The following is a 24,132-nucleotide window of genomic DNA, read 5'->3' as shown; positions in this document are numbered from 1 at the left end:
TTCTTGAATGGATTGTACAAATTGGTTTGGTATATTTAAATCAGTTAATATTTTATTTTAAACAATTTTTGTCTACTAATTTTGTCAAAGGCTTTTTCATAATCAATAAAGGTCACCTGTGTTTCTTTTTGAAATTTTCTTTCCTATTAATAATTTTAGAGTAAAAATTGGATCTAAGGAGGATCGGCCTTTTCGGAAACCGTTTTGTTCTTCTAGTAGTTTGTCCTCAAAATACGGTTTACTTTAGCTTCTCTTTTAATATTTATGCATATATTTTATATCCTGTATTTAGCAGACTAATTCCCCAATAGTTATTGCAATCATATTTATTTTATTTTTTATAGATTGGGATAACCAGTGCTTTTTTTCCAAGAGTTAAGAACTTTTTTCAGACATCCAAAACACATTAAAAAATTTTTTTTTTAATATGGTTTGGAAGTTTTTCATTAAATTTTTCACCTGCATTTTTCTATAGTTCTATATTTATATTGTCTTCTCCTGGTGTTTTACTATTTTTCATCTTCTTTACTGGATATTTTCTCTTAGGTCATTCTTTGTTTCATAAAATTTTATTTCATTATTCTCATCTGTCCAGAGATTTTGTAAATAGGTCACCCATTTTTCTAAATCTATTGTTTATATTTTTTCTTTTATTTCTTTATTCATGAATTTTATTACTTTATAAGTTTTGGATTGCAGCTTTTATTATTATTATTATTATTATTATTCAGGCCTCCATGGAGTCAAAAGACTCATTGTGGGAGGTCCGTCCTAGGAAACACAAAGTCTATCATACCACTCCTTAAATGCATTGACCGTTCTCGCTCTCACCACTCCATCAGGCAATGCATTCCATGGTTCAACCACCCTCTATGCAAAGAAACCACTCCTCACCCTCTTTTTCACAGTTTCCTTTCGTAACTTCCAGGGATGGCCCCTTGTCATGGCTTAAAAATACCCTTTTCTAGTTCTGTTAGTAAATTGTTCCATCTCTCTCTCTGTTTTTTCTTTACTTTCCATTTTGCAATTGCACTGCTTCTTTTATACTCTATTTCCGTTTCTACTGTTTTGGAATTTAGCCATTTCTAGTAACTGTCTTCTTTTTTTATTATTATATTTTCTATTTCTTTGTTCAAGTCTTGTAGTCCTCTTTTTCTAATCCACTTGCACTTTATTCCTAAGCTTTTTGTTGCTGCTTTTGTGAGAATTTGTTTCAAATTTTCCCATTCCTCTTCTATGTTACTTGATTCGTTTGTGGTTTCTGTTTTTAAGCTTGTGCATTTTTGAAATTGTCTAACATGGGAATCTGGTAATGAAGAAATTTTAACTCGGTTGATAAGAATTTTCAATTTTATGTATTTTTAGCCACTTTGGTTTAGATTGAATTTTGCTGATACCATATAATGATCAGCATTTAATTCAAATGCCTCAATATGCTCTTATGTCTAAAATTCACTCTACTAATTTAAAATTTGTGATAATGTATTCAATTATGAATTTGCATCCTCTGGCTGACCAAGTATATTTATGTATTTCCTTATGTTTAAACACTGAATTCATTCTTCTCATATTATTATAAATGACAAACTCTCGCAGCCTGTGATCATTTTGATTACATGTATCTCCACCAAATTCACCTATGTTTGTTTTGTATTTTTTGTTTCCTATTCTGGCATTTAAATCTCCTGCTAGTAAATAGTTTCTTTTGTTTTATTTATTGTATTCTGTAATTCTTTATAAAATATATTACTGTCTTCTTTTCCCTCTTCTAATTATTGTTATGTGGCCTTTTAATGTCTCGAGTCTAATTTCTCTTACTCTTTCATTCAAACAGTTATAATATAAAATATTGTTTTTTAGAGATTTATGTACCATAATCATTATACCTGCTTTTGCTCTTCTTTTTTCTTTACCCCACTAGATTTGTATATAACTGTTTGTTTCTTTTGTACCTTTTTTGTTTTCTTTTTAACTTACAGATACCAAAAAACTATATTGGGGTATACCTCGGTTAACATTCGATACAAAATTAATAACGAAAAAAAATCACATACAAAGATTATTTAATAGTATAATTTTCGCCTGTGTGTCACAGGCATCTTCAGTACATTAAGCTCAAATTAAACAATAACTGACAATTCCAAAAAGCGCCACCTAAGTAGCTGGTGTAAGATAACTAAAAAGGTCAATAACTTTCCTTAAAAAAAAAAAAAATCAATACAATAAAAAGTTAGGAAAGATGAGCTGATTTGTAGAGTACTATCTCCCATAAAGGGGAAAGATGTAAGCCGTCGGATCTGTTTAAGTTAGGAGAATGAAGTAGAGTTTCACATGTTTCTTTATAAAGGCATTCCATGAGAAACTGACTTTTGTGAAGAACTATTGTCTTTCTCCAATGAACTCTGTGTCTGGTGAAGATGGCATGTTCTGCAAGTCCAGACTTTTCAGGTTTAAAGTATTCAATATAAGATTGGTGTTCTTCTAGCCGAATAGAGGCAGATCTTCCCGTTTGTCCGAAATAAGGTAATCCACAAGAGCAAGGAATCTGGTAGACACCTAGATGATTAAGATGTGGAAGCTTGTCCTTAGGAGAAGTGAGAAAGGTGGAGATTTTTCTAAACGGTCGAAAGGGAACAAAAATATTCAGTGGTTTTAAAACTTTTGCTATACGTTCACTGATGCCTTGTACATAAGGGATAGTAATGCGCATTATTTCTTTTGTGTTTAAAGAACTACAATATACAACTTCTTCCTTTCTATCTAATGGTTATAAGAATTGCTTCATTAAAAGAACTTTGAGTAGTTTTAATATTTCATCATCATCATCATCAAATTCCTGCCATGTACCCTCAAGGGGTGTACAGGATATGAACAGTACTACATGAAAAAATTACATTATTACTAACTTCCTATCTACAATTTTCCTCCAAATCAGTCTGTTACTTGTCAAGACTCCAACATTATCAGATCTTATATTTTTATCGTCTAAGGCACTTTGTACCGTATCAATCCACCTATATCTTGGTCTTCCTCTGGGTCATTTTCCTGCCAACCTGGCAGAGAACACTTGTTTTGCTAATCTTTCCTCTTCCATTCTATTTAAGTGACCATACCACCTGAGATTAGCTCGGATAACGCATTCCTGGATGCTGACAATGTCAAGTTCTTTCCTCATTTTTAATATGATATTGCCATTGATGCCATCTGTTCATGCCTCTAATCTTTCTCAGGACTATCATATCTGAAGTCTCTAGTCTTTGGTTAAGTGTTTTACTTCTGACCCAGCTCTCAGATCCATAAGTTAAAACTGGTTTGAACACTGTCTTGTATACAGCTAATTTAGTGCTCCGACTAATTTCTCTCTTATTCCATATGAATTTATTCAATTGACTTCCCACCATACCAGCTTTGCTGATTCGGTTGTCAATTTCTATATTTAATTTTCCATCTTCAGTAAAAATCGTGGCTAAGTAGCTGAAATGTTTTACTTGTTCCACAGGTTCTCCATTCACAACACAGTTGACATTTTCAATGATTCTGCCTATTTTCATTGTCTTTGTCTTTTTATTGCTGCCCTTCATTCCATATCTATTACAACAGCTATTCAATTTAGTCAGAGAATCTTGCAGACTTGTAGCGGATTTATTTAGAAGTATAACATCATCAGCATAAAGCAAAGAGCTGACATTAACATCTCCAATTTTAATATCAGGTTTAATACCACTTTGCTTCATAATGTGATCCATATAGATAATGAATAACAGAGGGGATAATGTACATCCTTGTCTCACACCAGATTTAACATTAAACCATCTTCCTGTACTTCCTTCAATTCTAACTGCTGACTTACAACTCAAATAAAGACTAAGTATTGCTTGATATAATGCCCCATTGACACCATATGACTGCAGCGTATTGAATAGCTTCTCTCTTGGCACCTTGTCATGTGCCTTTTCCAAATCAATAAAACTTAAATACAGATCTTTATTATATTCCCATGCTTTCTCGACTATTTGTCGTAAAGTGAAGATCTGATCCTGACAGTCTCTATTTGGCCTGAATCAAGCTTGTTCTTCACCAAGCTTTTCTTCCACAATTCTTCTCAACCGTTTCTCAAGTATACTTGAGAAACGGTTGAGAAGAATTGCCAGGAACACTCAAATGAGAAGAAATGCCAGGAACACTCAATAGGCAAATACCTCTGTAATTCTCACATTCAGTTTTATTTCCCCTTTTATATATGGGTACTATGAGAGCTCTACTCCAATCATCGGGAATTCATCCCTCTGTCCAGGCTTTCTGAACTATGCAGTGCAGCCACTGTAAGACTTTTATACCACCATACTTCAGCATTTCTGGTCGAATATCATCTACTCTTGCTGCCTTTCCACATTTCAATCCTTTGATGGCTTTTTCTACTTCAAGTATGGATATGTATTCCTGACTGCACGCCTGGTCAGTGTTTTTTATCACTGTGCTGTCATCACTGCTTGTTTCATTTAGCAGTTTTTCAAAGTAATTACTCCATACTTCAAGGATTTCTTTTTCTCCTGTTTTCATGTCACCTTTATCATCTCTAACTCCTTTTACAGCACTCTTTCCTCCATTCCTAAGTTTCTTCAACAACCTCCAGAATATTTTGCCACCTTCTTGATATTTATTTTCTATATTCTTGCCAAAGTCCTCCCATGACTTTTGTTTAGCTAGTTTTACACACTGTTTAGCTTTCTTACATTTGTCTTTGTATTCTGTAAGAGTAAAAGCTGACTTATTTGCCAGGAACTTTTGATATGCTTTCTTCTTTTCCTTCACTGCCTTTTTAACTTCCTGTGTCCACCAGGGAGTTCTGATATTTTATCCTTACAGACAACCTCACCAAATGCCTCTCTCGCAGAATCAATCAATATTTTCTTCAGAGTTTGCCACTAAATCTCCAAAGTTTGATTCCTGTTCTCAAACTCTTTCATTTTCTTTTCAATAATGTTTGTGTATTTTAGTCTACAGCTCACATCTCAGAGCTGCTCAACTTTTATTCGCTTTAAAACTTTCTTACATGTTATTCTTTTCAATAAGACATTCAATTTTATCCTGCTCAAGACTAAATAGTGATCACTTCCAATTTCAAATCCTCTGTACACTCTGGTGTCCTGCACCAGGGAGAAAACATCACTATCAACAATAACATAGTCAATGAGACTTTTCTTATTCCTTGCCTGTTCTCTCCATGTGAATTTGTGCACATTTTTATGTTGGAACATGGTATTAGTAATAACCATTCCATATCCTGAGCAGAAATCCAACAGATATTTGCCATTATTATTAGCTTTGCTCTTTTCTCCAAATTTTCCCAAAATATTTTTGTATGTCTCACAATCATTTCCTACTCCGTTTTAATATGTCTTCCTCGTCAAACACAGAAGAAATAACTCGCATTACTATCCCTTATGTACGAGGCATCAGTGAACGTACAGCAAAAGTTTTAAAACCACTGAATATTTTTGTTTGTTGCCTTTCGACCGTTTAGAAAAATCTCCACCTTTCTCACTTCTCCTAAGGACAAAGCTTCCACATCTTAATCATCCAGGTGTCTACCAGATTCCATGCTCTTGTGGATTATCTTATTTCAGACAAACTGGAAGATCTGCCTCTATTCGGCTAGAAGAACACAAATCTTATATTGAATACTTTAAACCTGAAAAGTCTGGACTTGCAGAACATGCAATCTTCACCATACACAGAGTTCATTGGAGAAAGACAAAAGTTCTTGATAAAAGTCAGTTTCTCAGGTACGCCTTTATAAAGAAACATGTGAAACTCTACTTCATTCTCCTAACTTAAACAGATCCGATGGCTTACGTCTATCGCCTTTATGGGAGATAGTACTTTACAAATCAGCTCATTTTTCCTAACTTTTTGTTGTATTGATTTTTTTTTTTTTTAAGGAAAGTTATTGACCTTTTTAGTTATCTTACACCAGCTACTTAGGTGGTGCTTTTTGGAATTGTCAGTTATTGTTTAATTTGAGCTTAATGTACTGAAGATGCCTGTGACACACAGGCGAAAATTATACTATTAAATAATCTTTGTACATGAGTTTCTTCCGTTATTAATTCGGTTAACGCTAACTCTGGTAACAAGGCCTCGATATAATGAAGTCTGCAATTTCAAGCTCAATTTTACGTAAAAATATTAAAATTTTAAAGTCAACGCCCGACAATCATCCAACTGGCTAACGACACCGACTCGTCACATATTCCAAAGCTGTGGGTATGTCTGTTTTAACAGTTTTGTGCATCATCTGCATTAATTTAGTCGTTGCTTACACTTCATAGGGTGAGTTTCAGGATGGTGCATTGTAATAAATGACGTATATTCTCTGATAGTATTATTGTAGATTTTCTAAATATTAATTGATATTTTGTTTTTCTACCCATTTAGTTAAAATGTCAGAATCAAGGAAAAGAAAAGCAATTTCTTCATCATCATCAAATTCCTGCCATGTTCCCTCAAGGGGTGTACAGGATATGATAGTACTACATGAAAAATTTACATCATTACTAATTTCCTATCTACAATTTTCCTCCAAATCAGTCTGTTACTTGTCAAGACTCCAACATTATCAGTTCTCATATTTCTATCATCTAAAGCACTTTGTACTGTATCAATCCACCTATATCCTTGTCTTCCTCTGGGTCATTTTCCTGCCAACCTGGCAGAGAACACTTGTTTGGCTAATCTCTCTTCACCCATTCTGTTTAAGTGACCAATCCACCTGAGATTAGCTCTGCTAACGCATTGCTGGATGCTGACAATGTCAAGTTCTGTCCTAATATCCTTGTTTTTAATATGACATTGATGCCATCTGTTCATGCCTCTAATCATTCTCAGGACTGTCATATCTGTGGTCTCTAGTCTTTGGTCAAGTGTTTTACTTCTGACCCAGCTCTCAGAGCCATAAGTTAACACTGGTTTGAACACTGTCTTGTATACAGCTAATTTAGTGTTCCGACTAATTTCTATCTTATTCCATATGAATTTATTCAATTGACTTCCTAGAATACCAGCTTTGTTGATTCTGTTGTCTATTTCCATATTTAATTTACCATCTTCACTAAAAATCGTGCCTAAGTAGTTGAAATGTTTTACTTGTTCCACAGGTTCTTCGTTCACAATGCAGTTGATATTTTCAACGATTCTGCCTATTTTCATCGTCGTTGTCTTTTTATTGCTGACCTTCATACCATATCTATTACAACAGTTATTCAATTTAGTCAGGGAATCTTGCAGACTTGTAGCAGATTTATTTAGAAGTATAACATCGTCCGCATAAAGCAAAGAGCTGACATTAACATCTTCAATTTTGATACCATGTTTAATACCACTTTTCTTCATAATGTGATCCATATAGACCTTGATACTAACCTTTTTAGTATCAAGGGCGAAAATTGCTAATTTAAAAACTTCTGCAGGTGACTGGCAAATTTTAACTCTTATATATAGTGTATGTAGTGTGCAATATATATCTCAATAAGTAAATGTGCAACATTCTCATCTGATATGGTATCTTTTAATTACAATTGTGTAGACATAATTATAACAATCAAGCAAAGGCTTATTTAATTTATTTAAAAAATATTTATTTTAACTGAGAACTTTATTAAAGCAATAATAGCATAATAAATATTTCATCAAAGTTAATGAAGCTTACCTTTAATCTTAAACTTTTTAGTGAGAAGACTGAAACTGCTTTTTTTTTGTGAAAGCTTAGAAATATTATCCACCCATGATGAGACAGCTACTTGTAGTTCATTGGTGAGATTTTCGTCAGTGAGTCTTGTACGAAAGTGATATTTTGCCAGACTTCATTTTGAAAAAAAACTGCTCGCATTGATAAGTAGTAGAAAACTGAGAAGCTATTTTCAAGGTGTAATTTTTTAAAGAAGGAAATTTCTCAGAATCAATAGATTTGTAAAAGTCCAATATAGGCAGATTACTATATTTTGATCTCAAAGTGTTATCACACTGCAAATCAATCAACTCTAATTGCAAGGAATTGGAAGCTTCCTCAGGGTGTATATCAAAATGTGTTTCAAATATCTGTAACTCAATTCATTGAATTTTATATCTTCAAATCTCCTTTGAAATTGATTGAAAACACCTTGACACTCATCAAGATACTCACTTGTTGATTTTGAATTGTGTTCTCTTAATTCTGGAAAATGTGTAAAGTGTTTTTTTTTCAGTTGAGTAAGAAATAATTGAAGCATCAATTCAAAGCTCTTGATATGAGTGAGTGAGCAAAGAGGCCATTAGCTGATTGGGGCCTTGTAATTTCAAATTTAGATTATTCAAATGACTAGTTATATCTACTAAAAATGCTAAATCAGTTTGAAACTTTTCATCCTCCAATTCTTTAATGGGGACACCTTAAATATCCAAGAAAATTTTCACTTCGTCTTTAAGTTCATAAAATCGCTTGAGCATTTGAGCTCTACTTAGCCACCTAACTTCACAATGGCACAATAAGTCCCCATATTCGGCTTCAAGATTGTGCAAAAATTCTTTGAATTCCCTGTTGTTCAACCCTTTACTTTTTATCAAATTAATGGCCTTTGTTACTACATTCAAGATGCTGTTGATCTTGAGTGACTTTGCACATAGATTTTCCATATGAATGAAGCAGTGGCACACAATTAAAGTATTTGGGTTCAATTGACGTTTCGTAAATTCATTCTTAATCAGAGCTACGAGCCCTTTTTCACGACCTACCATGGATGGAGCACCATCTGTAGTGAGACCACTCAGTTTTTTCATATGGTAAATCGAAATCCTTTAATGCTGAATTGACCATTTCAAATAAATCTTCACCTTTAGTTGTCCCCTTCATTGATTTTAAAGCAAGAAATTCTTCTCGTATATTAAAATCTGTAGTTATTCCCTGTATAAATATAGCCATTTGTGCAGTATTTGACAGCTCAGTAGTCTCATCGATGGCTAATGAGTAAAACACAAATTCTGCTGAATCTACTTTCAAAGAACTTTGGGTGTCATCAGCAATATCTTTAATATGGTCAGAAACAGTTCTTCTTGATAGGTTAATATTTTTAAACAAACTCAGTTTTTCTGGACATAAAATCTCCATGGCAGTAAGGATGCAATCTTTCACAAACTCACCATTATGGGTTTTAAGTTTTTTAGCAATTTGTTCACACAACACATAACTAGCTTCATTTACAGATGGTTTTCCCTGAATAAGCTTTTTAAAAAGAGATTGGCTTTTGATTATATTTTCTTTCAAAGTCGCTAAACTTGTCTAAACGTTCTGATCCTTTTAAATTTTTATATTTCTTAGGCTTATTCAAATAATGTCGTTCAAGATTATATTTTTTGTAAACTGCAACATGTTCGTTACAAATAAGAAAAATGCACTTGTCATTAATTTCAATAAAGAAGTATAGTTCTGTCTAATTTTCACAAAACAGAGCACATTCACCACTTATTTTAGGCTATTCACTAAACTTGTCATTTAAAAAAATAAATTGAATAAAGTTGTCAACTGGTTAATTACAAGGCACTCGCAGTACTGCATGAGAAAAACAAAGCCAAAAGTCAATATGTTTTGACACGCGGGAAAATGTCATGGCAGTAATTGGGAAGCAACCAATCAGAGAAAGTCTGAACTTTCCCCACAAGAAATGCTCCCAATTTCTTTTTATTTTAATGGTTGATCTCGAATTGATGGTTGCCAGATGTTGATCATATAATATAGTTATTTTTGATTTTGTATATTTAATTATTTAAATTTAAATAAATTTAACTAAAACACTTTTTTTGAATGTTAGTCAAGTCAGTTTTTAATTTATTGTCCTACATGTTTTGCCGATTTTTGCTAACGGCATCTTCAGGGAATACAATTGGTAAGTTATATGAAGGTAACAGACTAGGTTTTAACTGACAGTTCTAATTCATACAAAATTAGTATTGTGCGAGACAATGCGCGTGTCTCGGGAACATGTTCAACCGGAAACATGTTCATACAATCGCCCGTTCAACAGGAAACCAAAATAAGAATGAAGGTCTAATCCTATCGGAAATTTGGAAAGCTTTAATCAGATCACTAAACATCAAAGAAATGAACTTTCATGCCAATTACATTATGTCTTGAAACAAATAAATCATGTTCCCGAGACACACGCATTGTCTCGCACCATACTAATTTTGTATGAATTAGAACTGTCAGTTAAAACCTAGTCTGTTACCTTCATATAGCTTACCAATTGTATTCCCTGAAGATGCCGATAGCAAAAATCGGAGAAACATGTAGGACAATAAATTAAAAACCCACTTGACTAACATTCAAAAAAAGTGTTTTAGTTATTATACAAGTAGTCAAGGAAGAAAATTATTAAATAAATTTAATTATAATAAATTTAAATTATTATAAAATTTTATTTACATGTACATACGACGAAGCAGGAAGCGCTTCCTGCTTCGTCCTCATTTACTGTTTGCTGTGCCTGTGTGCACATGTCTTGCTCACAAGTTCCTGTTGAAAATGGCAACGTGATGTTGCTGAAATATTGGATTTGTATTAAAAAGTTATTTTAATGTATATCCTAGTCCATGTTGTTATTTCCTTAAACTATTTAGTAATAATACAAGTACATCAGCAAAGGGGCGAATTGAAATAGACTCACATGTGAAATTTTGCCTGATGGGCGAGCGATTCCCCACCCCTGATATAGATAATGAATAACAGAGGGGATAATGTACATCCTTGTTTCACACCAGATTTAACAATAAACCATCTTCCTGTACTTCCTTCAATTCTAACTGTTGACTTACAACTCAAATAACGACTAAGTATTGCTTGATATAATGCCCATTGACACCATATAACTGTAGCATATTGAATAGCTTCTCTCTTGGCACCTTGTTATATGCCTTTTCCAGATCGACAAAACTTAAATACAGATCTTTGTTATATTCCCATGACTTCTCAACTATTTGTCGTAAAGTGAAGATCTGATCTTGACTGCCTCTATTTGGCCTGAATCCAGCTTATTCTTCACCAAGCTTTTCTTCCACAATTCTTCTCAACCGTTTCTCAAGTATACTTGCATAAATCTTACCAGGAACACTCAGTAGGGAAATACCTCTATAATTCTCACATTGTTTTATTTCCCTTTTTATATATGCAATTTCTTTAGAAACTAAATTAGATATCGTACAATGTGTTGAAAGAGGTGAAAGAAAATCCACAGTCAACTTTAACAACCATACTTAGTCAATAGAAAAAATAAAACAGTCTGTTCAGAATTGTACAGATGTTACAGCAGCAAAATTAACTCGCTTATGGAGTCCAATTTTAGAAAAAACTGGAGGAAATGTTAAGTTTGTGGATAGATGACATGTCACGTCATATGCCTTTAACTCAAATGGCGATTCAAGAAAAAGCATTATTTTTGTTTAATCACCTGAAATCTAAACAAACTGAAGAAATTGAAGAAAATTTTGCAGCTTCTCATGGTTGGTTTGAGAAATTTAAAATATTGCCCAGAATTCATACTGTAAAATTATCAGAAGATGCGAATAAGTTTCCAAAAAAACTAAAGGAAATAATTGAACGTTAAAAATTTTCACCAAATTTGGTGTTCAATGTTGACGAAAGCAATTTGTTCTGGAAACAGCTACCATCAAAAAGCTTCATTTCTATTGAAGAAAAATCAGCAGCTGGGTTCAAAGCAGCCAAAAACCATTTAATATTGCTATTTGGATCAAATGCCTCCAGCAATTTTAAATAAAAATTGTTATCAGTGTGCTATTCGGAAAATCCGAGAGCGTTAAAAGGTAACATAAAAATGAATTTACCTGTAATATGGAAAGCTAATAGAAAAGTGTGGATTACCAAGGAGTTATTTACTGATTGGTTTGTTAGCCATTTTTGTTCAGAAGTGAAACGGTATTGCCAAAGAAATAATTTTGAAGAAAAAGCTCTTGTTGTTGGACAATGCTCCAGGACATCATGCTGATCTTAATACGTTAGACACGTGCATTCCTGTCAAAGTTGTCTTTCTTCCAGCAAACACAACTTCCCTGATTCAACTGATGGATCGAGAAGTAATAGCAACATTTAAAGCTTATCTCCGATGGGTATGTTAAGCAATTTAATGGAACTAGAAGATAAAGAGCAAATGTCAATTAAAACTTTTTGGAAAAACTACACCATTAAAGATGCAACTGAAACATTAATAGCTCTTGGAAAGAAGTCATTCAGAAATGATTAAAAATGGAGTTTGGTGCAAATTATGGCCAGAAGTTGTACAAGAAGGAGAAAATAACATTCAAGAGATTAGAAATGAAGTTATCCAGATGGCTCAATCAACAGGTTTCGAAAATGTTGACGAAGAGAAAGTAAGAAATTTATTAAATGCAGAAGATGGTTTTTCAGTGAAAAATTTAGGAAAACTTATTAGCAATGAAACCAAAGAAAATGAAGATGAAATTAAAGAAGTTCCTACCAAAAAAGTGGTAGCAACCAAAGATTTAAAAAGGTGCTTGAATGACATTGAAAACATTTTAAATTTTTTCAGTGAAAATGATCCGGATTTAGGAAGAAACGTTATTGTTAAGCGATCAGTGTTAAATGCAATAAATCAGTATAGGCAATTGTTAAATGAAAGAGAAAAAATCATAAACAATCAACTTTAGATTCGTATTTTAAATGTTATGATTTTATCTTTGTCTGGTATGTAATATTGATTTTTTTTTTTTAATAAAGTTTTTCTTTTTTCAAAAAAAAAAAAAAGTCTTTCATTTTCTTTACATATGAACATATTCCTATTATGGCCATAATATTTTTACCTCTGAGAATGAAGTTTCGCTTAACAAAGTAATTTCGCAGATTTTATCTTTGTTAATCATTAATCGAGGTATATCTGTACTTGGTTTAATCCTTTATTGAAGTGCAGACAAAGTTTGCACCTGAATTATAATCAGGACAGGGCAACTCGTATATAGAAGCTAATGACTTTACATCACTTGCCTTAGTATCCCATAATACAAAGCACATATCGTTACAGGTATGTATAATGCTATGCATTATAGAAAGGATCACTACCCAAGACTGGTTTCGACATTTATTGAAGTCTCGTCAGTGGGAGCCAGACCCAGACATGATACTAAGGTTGAAGTAATGCAGAAACCATATTGTCATATATGAGTTGCAAAAAAGGTGTCACACCTTTTTATTAAAATACTCTAGATTAGAGATAGTTGTAGGAAGTTTTTCCACTTCTCTAATCCAGAGTATTTTAATAATAAGGTGCGACACCTTTTGGCAACTCGCATAAGAAAATATGGTTTCTGCATTACTTCAACCTTAGTATCATGTCTGGGTCCGGCTCCCACTGACAAGACCTCAATAAATGTCAAAACCAGTCTGGGTAGTGATCCTTTCTATAATGCATAGCATTATACATACCTGTAAGCAGGGCCACGCCAACCCGAGGGTGCAAGGGGTGCACCGCACCCAAGCGGCATTTTATGTAGCTAATATCTAATTTGGATTATACAATGCAGTATTAGGAGCAGTCGATAAAAGTTTGCACCCGGGTTGCAAATACCCTTGCCGTGCCCCTGCCTGTAAGAATATGTACTTTGCATTATGGGAAACTAAGGCAAGTGATTTGAAGTCATTAGCTTCTATATAATATAAGAGTTCCCTTGTTCTGATTATATTTCAGGTGCAAACTTCATTTGTTTACACTTGGATAAAGGATTAAACAAGTATATAATTTCTTGGTATCTGTAAGTTATAATATAACCAAGTGGAAAAGCTTCCAACAAATATCTCTAATCCAGAGTATTTTAATAATAAGGTGTGAAACCTTTTGGCAATTCGTATATGAAAATATGACTTCTGCATTACTTCAACCTTGGTATCACCTCTGGGTCTGGCTCCAAACTGACAAGACCCCAATAAAGGTTGAAACCAGTCTGGCTAGTGACCCTTCCCATAATGCATAACATTATACATACCTGTAAGGATATGTGCTTTGCATAATAGGATACTAAGGCAAGTGATGAAGTCATTAGCTTCTATATATATATGAGTTGCCCTGTCCTGATTATATTTCAGGTGCAAACTTTGTTTGCTTACACTTTGATAAAGGATTAAACCAAGTATATAATTTTTGGTTTCTTTGTTTCTGTTACTATACGAGGGTGGTCTAAAGAGATCTCGACTATAGATGACAACACTATCAGCGCAATTTTTTTTCTAAGTTGGTACATCTGTCATAAGCATCCATTTGAAATTTCAAGTCATTCTTCTATCAAGTAGTTTGTTTCATACAGCTATCTGAAGCAAAAGTGTTGTCTATATCCCTTGAAATGGATAAAATTGAGTATCGTGCAGTTATAAAATTCTTTGTAAAAGAAGGTTTAATGCCAAAAGAAATTCATTTGAAGTTTATGAACACTCTTCTCCTTCATTTTCGACAATTAAGAAATATGCTGCTGAGTTAAACGTGCACATACCAGCCTTGAAGTTGATCCACGTGAAGGACGTCCAAATAGTGCAACAACAACAGAAATCAATGATCAAATGCAAGATATGGTGTTGGACGACCAGCAAGTCAAAGCACGTGAAATTGCTGAGACTATAGGCATTTCAAAAGAACGTGCAGGATATATTTTGCATGAAGAATTGCAAATGAAAAAGCTTTGCGCAAGATGGATGCCATGCTTGCTCACAGCATATCAAAAATGCACTCGCATGAAAATCTCTGAACAGTGCTTGGAGTGTTTTAACAAGAATAAAACTGATTCTGTGTGTAGATTTATTACTATGGATGAGACTTGGATTCACCATTACACACCATAATCCAAACAGCAGTCAAAACAGTGGACAGAAGCCAGTTGTTCAGTGCCAAAGAAGGCAAAGTCGGTTCCATCAGCAGGAAAGGTCATGGCATTGGTGTTTTGGGATGCTAAAGGCATTGTGTTTATTTATCTTGAAAAGGGTAAAACAATAACTGGGGAATATTATTCTGATCTTTTAACCAGACTAAATGAAAAAATTTGTGAGAAAAGACCCAGTTTGCAGAAGAAAAAAAATCATCTTTCATCAGGACAATGCATCTGCCCACAAAGGTGTTTTGGCAATGGAAAAATTAAGGTATCCACACTATGTATTGTTGGAACATCCACCGTATTCCCCAGATTTGGCTACCTCTGACATCTATCTCTTCCCAAAACTAAATATTTTCCTCGCTGGTCAGCATTGTTCTTCGAATGAAGAGCGATTGCAGCTGTAAAGAGGTATTTTGCAGATCTTACTGAGAACCACTACATAGATGGGATAATGGTGCTTGAGCATCGCTGGAATAAATGTATTAGTCTTAAGGGAGATTATGTTGAAAAATAAAAATAATTTTGAAATAATAAATTCATTTTTTCATTGTTAGACCGAGAACTTTTCAGACCACCCTCGTACATATCTTTATGTTAGCTTGGTTTAGTTGTTTATCAAATTCTTCTTTGTATGTGATGCTTCTCGCATTCCATGATGCAGTCTTCATTAATGTGTTCCTTTTTCCGTTTTGTTTACCTTTTCCTGAATTGTGGTCTTTTCCCTTGATAATCCATCAGACCTTTCTTTGGATAAACTTGAAAGTAAACTGAATTTCCACAAGGCATGTTACTAGCCTGTCCCTGGGTAAGTCCAGTGATACTTAATGCCTCTAGACTGGCAGTTCTAACAGCATTTACTTTGTGAAGATGTTAGGTTATATTGTCCATACTCAGTCGCCAGTGCTCTGCACTGGAGACTGAGTATGGAGAAATCGTTTGTACATTATAACCGAAAGGTGAGGTTGGCATTTGAGTGGGAGAGGCTATGTATTGCACTTCACCACCCTTTCCATCCTAAAAACAAATGATGTCCATATGAAAAGGTAATGAAAGACCCACGAGTGGTGTTGTATGGGGATTACATTATTAGAGGTGTGGTAAGTTAGAAAATGCAAAAGGTTTTTTTGGGGGGAAGAGATAAAATGAATTGAGCAATTCAGGCATTGGATATAAAGAGTAAGCGAGGAAAGGAATTGGCAGTGGTAGTAGGGACAAATGACTTGCCTTGGAACAAGCAGAACATAAGATTGGATATCAGGAAGTTGTTGAAAAGGCTAAAAGATAATAGCATGATAGGAAAGGAAGTCAATGTGTTGCCCAGGTATGACAGTGACAAGGCAAAGAGCCAGAATTATGAATGATATATTAGCAGAAACATATAATGAGAAAAGAGTGCAGTTTTTAATGTGTGCAATGAATTTGAAGGAAGTAGCGAACTGTATAAGAGTGATGGACTGCATTTGAATGGTTTTGGTATGAGTAATTTGGAGAGACTGCTGCTGGGAGTGAAAGTAATGAGTGAAAAGAATGAATCTGAGCAAGTAAGAAGCAACGCGAAAGAGCAGGAGAAATTGAAGTGGTGCTTATGAATGAAGTAGGTAGCAGGAGTTTAGAGAATGAGAGAACAAATGTGCAAGACAAACAGGAAAATGGGGAGACTCAGGGTGGACAGGGGAACAATGTATAAGAAAGGCTGATGCTCCAAGATGTGAATGAGTGTCCAGTCAAATTTGAAGAAGGTTCTGGGATGAATAAGGAGAAAAAGAAAAAAAGAGCGAGGAAAGTATGGAGAAATCACATCTAATATATGGTATTAGTGAAACTTGTTATAAATCCAGGAATGAGCTTTTATGTTTGTATACAAATGCTGAAGTATCAAAAATAAGGATGATGATGTGGTTGCATTGATTGAGTTTGTTCATCCAAAAATTGTTGGAATAAGTGAGATATGGTTGGATGAGAACGACATCCTGACAGGAAGAGAGACAGAAGGATATGTTGTATTTTATGAAGAGAAAGGGTAAAATGAGAAGTAGAGTACTATTGATAATGCAAAAAGAGTTATGTCCATAAGGTAAAGATAAGGGGGAAACAGTGGTAGTGGTTTTGAGGCAGTATGGTGTGAGATAGATGTAAAGAGAATTTATTATTATTACAATAATACAAGCACCTCCATGAAGTACAAAGACTCATTGCAGGAGACCAAATCTATCCTTACAATCTATTATACCTTTCCTTGAACCGATTAACAGACAAAGTACTCACAACTGACTCTGGCTACCCATTCCATTCATTCACAACTCTCCAAGCAAAAATTTAGTCCTCAACTATCCCTAACCACACCTTTATTCAACTTGCAGGGAAGACCCCTTGTTCTGGTTCCTCTAGCCAAGTGTACAAACATTTCCCTTGCATCTATCCTATAAAACCTTTAAGCAACTTAAATGTTTCTATCATATCCCATCTTTTTCATCTATCAACTAGCTTGTGCACTCCACAAACCACTCACAATTTTGGACACTCGCCTCTGAATTCTCTTCACTGCTTCCTCATACCCAAGAAATCAGGGGACCAGACCTGAGTACAGTAATCCAGATGTGGGTGTATCAAGGGCTTATAAAGAGGAAATGCAACTTCCTTATCTCTACTTGTTAATGTCTTCTTCAATACCCAAGTAATCTTATGGGCTAACTTAGCAACCTTAACAATATGTCCTCTAAACTTTAACTCTGTGTCTACCACCAACCACTAAATCTCTAGCTTCATCTATTTCCTGGAGTACAGTGTCATCAATGTGACACAGCTTGTAATCTATTTATCCGAAAATGCATAACTTTACATTTCTCCACATTAAACTGACACCATTATCTTTTGCCTATACTGACAGCCTTTTAAATCATCCTGCAAGCTCTCCACATCACTTTGATTAACTATTACTTTACCTAATTTCGCATCATCAGCAAACAACTGAATGTTTCTTTTTAGGTTAATTTCTATATCATTTATGTTTGAATTAAACAGTCCCAGCACTGAACCTTGCAGCACACCACTAGTCGCCTGTTTTCATCTCAATTCCCCCCCCCCCTCCATATACCACTTTTTGATATTTGTATAGCAGCCACCCTCTCATTCACTTAACAAGTGTCATATTGATCTCTGATTTGTTCTAATTTGCGAAAGAGAGTTCCATGTAGTATTCTGTCAAATAGCTTTGCAAAATCCAGCAAAATAATCATGTAGCCATTTCCTTGAATGAAATACTCAGATGTTGCTGTGCACCTGGTAATGTGGAGCATAGTGACCACGAAATGTATAAACAAATTAGTCAAGCAAATGGGAAAAGGGTGATCATTACATTTTTAATTATGGCAATATAGATTGGGATGATGATATAGCAACTGGAAGTAGAGAAAATGTGTTTTTTGAAAGACAACTACCTCAGGCAGTATGTAACAGAGGGCACATGACAATTGAGGGTCTTGGATTTTATCATCTCAGAGGATGTTATTATAAATGAGGTGTCAAATCTCCCTCCATTTGGTGAGAGGGACCATGAAGTGATTACCTGGTTGGTTGCCAACCACATGAAGACTTCCTAGAGGGAAGGGTACATGTGGAAGTATCAGCTGGTGATTATGAGAAGCTTAGCAGAGAATTTGCAGCTGTAGTATGGAATGAGGAGTTGAGTGGAAAGGAGATCAATGCTACTTAGGTAATATTCAAGAACTATCTAGCAAAAGCAATGTCTAAACGTATTACAAAGGTCAGGAGGTTAAATAAAGCATGTCTGAAATGGATGAATAAAGAGATTAAGCATGCAATACAGAGAAAAAAGGCATTATAAAGGCAACATAAGAGGAGTCATAATAATCAACTATGAGGAATACAAAGAATCGGAAAGGAGGGTGACTTGGTTGTTAAGAAAAGCAAAATTTCAGTATGAGCAGTAGTTAACTAATGAAGCAAAAAAATCCTAGCGAGTTCTTTTGATACGTAGCCAGCAAAAAAAAAAAAAAGAATGATTATGATAGAATGGAAGTGAATGGAGAAAATGGTACAAGAGCAACTGCTGTGGAGGATATAGTTAGGACAAATGAGCAGCTCATAAAGGTCTTTCATCCTTGTGATTGTGACATCATGGAAAGTTCGAGAGCAGTGGATCAATGAGAAACAGGAATATGGGGAATTAAGCAAACTTGATATTAATAAGGCTGTGGGACTTGATGATATATCACTGCATATTTTGAAGGAAAGAGTTGACACCTGCCTTGACATATTTGTTTAATATGAGTCTTAAACTAGGTCAAGTTCCAAAGAGGTGGAGGGAGGCAAGATTGTACCCACTTCATAAAGGAGGTGACAGAATTCAAGCATCAAGTTATAGACCAATCTGTGTGTTAGGTGTTGTGGTTAAAGTGTTGGAAAGGCTGGTAAGAATCAGGATCGAGCATAGGGTTGATAACAATGATATTATCTTTGATGGACAGCACGGATTTGCTAAAAGAAGGTCATGTTTTAGTAATCTACTTACTTATTACAATAAGGTGACAGCAGCATTAAATGTGGGAGATGGATACAGTAGTATACTTAGACTTTGCAAAGACTTTTGATAGACTACTGCACGATAAGTTGATAGTCAAACTAGAGTGGATGAGGATGAATATTAAACAAGGATTGAATAAGAGATTCGCTATCTGATAGATATCAGCAAGTTATGTATGGCAGAGTAATATTCCAGACGAGAAAAGTCACTAGTGGTGTGTCTGATGGGTATGTTGTATGGCCACTTCTATTTGACGTGTGTTAATGATATTGGGAAAGATTTGAATGAAAATACACAGCTGTTTGCAGATGACAAAAACAGACAAACTATGAAGAATAGAGCAGATGTTGTGGCCTTACAAGAAGACTTTAATAGATTGAATGAATGGGGACATGAGTGGGATGTCATTTCAATGTTGCAAAATGCAAGGTTTTAAAATTTGTTGCAGGTGTAAGAAATAAGAGATCTTTTGGTGATCATAGATATGAAATGTAAAAGAAATACTGTCAAAATGGTGAGGACAGTAAACGACGAATTCTGGGAATGATGCAGAGGACACCGACTTGTAGAAGTAAAGAGGTTCTTATTCTCATTCTTACAATGTAAAGCTCTGATTAGGCCACATATGGACTAGTGTGCAGAGATTTGGTCACTGGTTTTCAAAAGGATGAAGAAACATTGAAGAGTCCAGAGATGATCGATAGTTTCTGATCTGTGGAATGTTGAATATAAGGAGATGTTCAGACGATGCAATTTTTGAAGAGTCTAGTGGATAGGAGGAAAAAAGGTGATATGATAGAGATGTACAAGTTGGTAAGGGATTGTTATAAGATTAATGTTGAATAGGTTTTTCATAAAATGGTGGAAGACTGAGGCAGAACAAGAGATCATCCCTTGAAACTGCATAAGGAAGGTGTGAGTAAGGGTGTGAGCAGCAGTTTTTTTGTTTTTTTTTTCCCCGCATGGAGAGTATTGAATGATTGAAATGCACTGCTTGAGAGCAGAAAGTCTGCAGAGAATTTGAATGCATTTAAGGCACGGTATTATGAGCTGTGTGTATGACAAAAGGGACCTCGCAGATGAGTTTGACTTCATGTGGTCTTAGGATAATAATCTCTTATTAAAATGTAAAATTAAAAACCTTGCAATGCCAAACATTATTCAACTTAGTTCTAATAATCATTCTGTAAGTCACCTGCCCTGGATGGATATTCAATCAATCCTCTACTTGCTACCACTTGTACTAATGATTGCCATCCCATTATTGCGTTGCATCTCACTCCTGCAATCTTATAATCATGATGATGATGTTGCTGCTGCCTTTAAGACAATGCTTTTCCTGGACTATTGCTACTACTAAGGGTGAGAAAACCCTCAGAGACCTTTGGAAGCAATATAATATCTTATATTTTACAACAAACTTTTTCAAGCACTGTGGAAAATATATGTTGATATCTTTATAGATTCAGCAAGATAAAGTCTTACAAGAGAATAAAAGATACTTCTGCTAATTAAAGAGCTGGAGGCAGAAAATGAAGAAGCAGAGAAGTTGGTAGAAGTGTAGAAGAAAAATTTGCAAATTAAGACCTTAGAGCTAGAACTACAAAAGATAATAGAAAATATCAGAAGAACATAATGAAGAAGCTGAATCCCCAAAAAACATTTACAGTGAAAAAATTGGCAGAATCATTTGCCTTTGTTAATAAGACAATTTGTTTGAGAAAATGGACACCAATATAGACAGATTCAGCAAAGTAGACAGAATGGCTGATGCAAGCTGCAATTGTTTTTCTCCAGAGAAAGTTGCGAAGAAAAGAAAAGGCAAACTATGCTGAGTAAGTTGGACGTGATATCTACATTTTTAAAGAAACTATCTCCTACTGTCATGTCGTTCTCTGAAGAGGAGCATAGATCTTCCACAAATTACATATCTGGTGAACCATTCTTAGACTACTCTGCTGCAATTCCTGAATTTGAAGAATTTATTGTTGATGAACTAGCCAGCTTCCAACAATGAATTGTCCAATTAAAAAGCAGCTTTCAAGATCTCTTTCAAGACCTCGTGTGTTACCAGCTATTTTTTTGTAAGCACACAGAAGCATTGTACTCATATTTCATTATTTATTACCAATATACAGTAACATAATTTGTGCATTGCCTTATTTCACTACAAACAAATAGTAAAATAAAAAATCACTATATGGTTCATATAGTGATTTTTGATTTGGAACCTTTGTGACTTATGATGGGATTGTTGGAATGGAATCCCCTTATATGCTGAGGACTGACTACTTTATTTCTTATCTTTCCATTAATGTGTTAAGCACAATGGCTTATCACATCCAACAAGGTGGATGTGATAACCTGACTTCATAGTGACCACCTAACCAATCCTAACTGAACAGTTTGCTATGTCATGTATATTCTCTGGCCACTTTTTCTGTTTTGTAAGATGAAAAATCCAAGTGTATGAGAGGAAGAATTCTGATATAGTTGCATTAGACTGGCTAACTAATGAATGAATGGTATTATCATCATCATCACTTAGCTGCAGAATTTGGAAACTCACATCATCAGATGCAGTAAAAAACAAAGAAACTTTCAAAAAATAAGTTATATGAATGAACACCTCATCGTTTATTTTCTAAATCATGCTGCATAAAAATAATTATATTAAGAAATTATGTTTTTGTTTCCATCCATGTTTCCTGATTAAAAAAAAATGATTTTTCTTTTTTTATGCAGTTCAAGAGCAGACTTCACCACAATTTGTTGAAATATTTTTAGAACTGACTAAATAATACATGTGGTCTTTGGCATACCTCCTAAGGGGGTGCTGCATTGTAAGCCAAGTAAACATACAAAATCTGCCAAAAGCTCTACAAAAAGAACTGGGTTCACAATTTACAGGATTAAAAAAAAAAAAGTGACGCTTGATTCACATTTGTTCAAGCACAAATATTATTCTGCAGATTGCAAAGTAAAATTGAAAAAATTGTGGAAGTCTTCCTTCGGGTTCGAAAGGTTCCTTACATTATCAGAATATTAAAATTATTAAATAAATTCATGAATTTTAATCGCAAATTCCCAGATGAGTCTTTAACTCCATGAGGTCTTGGGGTAATAATAATAAATTCAAGATAATTCAACACCATCATGAATAAATAAACTGCCGTAACACACACACATCAGACAGAAAGAAATTTCAAATCACGCGGTTAAATTTTGAAATGAGCTATTGAAAAAAATTCTCCCCTTATTCAATTCGATATCAAACATACACCCGATGAATGGATTTAAATTACCTCTATCAGAACTTAGTCGTTCAAAAGTTCTTTCTTCGGGACTTTTAAAGGTCCCACTAACACGAAACGCCATGCCTTCGGATTCAACTACACTGCCATCTATGAATATTTTACCAAATCTATTATTCAACTCACAAAAGACAATTCTATTATCGATCTCTAATCACTATTTAACTATAGTGTTCACCATGGTAAAATTCTTGGTAAATACAAAAAAGAAAACCAATATCGGGATGGATAGATACTATTATATGGTACATTGCTCCCTTCGAGAAAGGATATGAATTCGATTCTAGTCATGAAGCTTGGAATATCTTTATATGGGCTTTTTCAACAGAAGGTGAGTTTGTCTGCCGCCTTCACGAAACATTGGTTTTTAATCAGGCATTAAAGGCAAATTAGCCAAGAGAACAATTTACAGACAAACACACACAATGTACAGCAGTGGCGGCCGGTAAAAATTTTAAGTGGGAGGTGCTGCATATACAAAATAAGAAAAATAATTCATTTTTTCCTAATCAGTAATCAATTTATTAATAAGTCAATTAACATATTAAAAAATTGCTTCATTAAAATATTATTTGAAAATAATAAAGATATAAAGAGATTTTAATATTTTAATTTATTAATTTTACGAGAGCCTGTGTAGCTCAGTGGATGTGGCGCTTGGCCGCACGAAGGAAGGTTTGGTTTCGAGTCTAGTCGGCGACTAGAGGAAATTTTTCTAAGCCTTTTTTCGACCGGTTCCCGAGTTAGTCGATCTCTGGCACGGGCAAGCAGGTTTTTCCTCCCGGAAACTCGGGTTTTTCGTCCTGTAAACTCAAGAAAATCGACCGTAGAACCCACATTATTTCAGACATTAAATATATTGTGTTAGGGTCAGGGACCACGAGATGGCGGCACATTTGAGCCGTCTCTCTTCACTGCGTACCGTTTAATTAGTGATAGCCTTGGGCCATCTGTCTCTGATTGGGTACCAGTGGAGATTGAACTGCCCACTCAGTCTCCAAAAGTTAGATAGGGCTAAATGGCCTCGCCTACTCCCGTTTACGGGAATAAAAAGGCGTTAGCTGATTTTTTTTTTTTTATAATATTTTAATATTATATATATTAAATTTAATTTCCGAGAGCCTGTGTAGCTCAGTGGATGTGGCGTTTGCACACCACCGCGCTTGGCCGCACGAAGGAAGTCTTGGTTTCGAGTCTAGTCGGCGACTAGAGGAAATTTTTCTAAGCCTTTTTTCGACAGGTTCCCGAGTTAGTCGATCTCTGGCACGGGCAAGCAGGTTTTTCCTCCCGAAAACTCGGGTTTTTCGTCCTGTAAACTCAAGAAAATCGACCGTAGAACCCACATTATTTCAGACATTA

At 34.7% G+C, this 24,132-nt stretch overlaps 1 protein-coding gene across 2 annotated transcripts in view; it reads right to left on the bottom strand.

The window, feature by feature from the left end:
• PIG-S (phosphatidylinositol glycan anchor biosynthesis class S) overlaps positions 1-22,846 on the bottom strand; it is a 345,368-nt gene extending 322,522 nt beyond the window's left edge. For both annotated transcript variants that reach the window (XM_090411921.1, XM_090411922.1), the window contains exon 1: positions 22,765-22,846. In XM_090411921.1, coding sequence (XP_090268047.1) covers positions 22,765-22,837 — 73 coding nt within the window. In that variant the 5' untranslated portion in view covers positions 22,838-22,846. The remainder of the gene's footprint in view (positions 1-22,764) is intronic.
• Between the last annotated feature and the right edge of the window lie 1,286 nt (positions 22,847-24,132).

The sequence above is a fragment of the Typopeltis vanoorti genome, chromosome 22, assembly GCF_054136105.1.
Source record: "Typopeltis vanoorti isolate ZY-2024b chromosome 22, IOZ_Tvanoo_1.0, whole genome shotgun sequence".
In the NCBI taxonomy this organism is placed as follows: domain Eukaryota; kingdom Metazoa; phylum Arthropoda; class Arachnida; order Uropygi; family Thelyphonidae; genus Typopeltis; species Typopeltis vanoorti.
The sequence above is the reverse complement of the archived record's forward strand: the minus strand, read 5'-3'. Positions and strand labels throughout refer to the sequence as shown.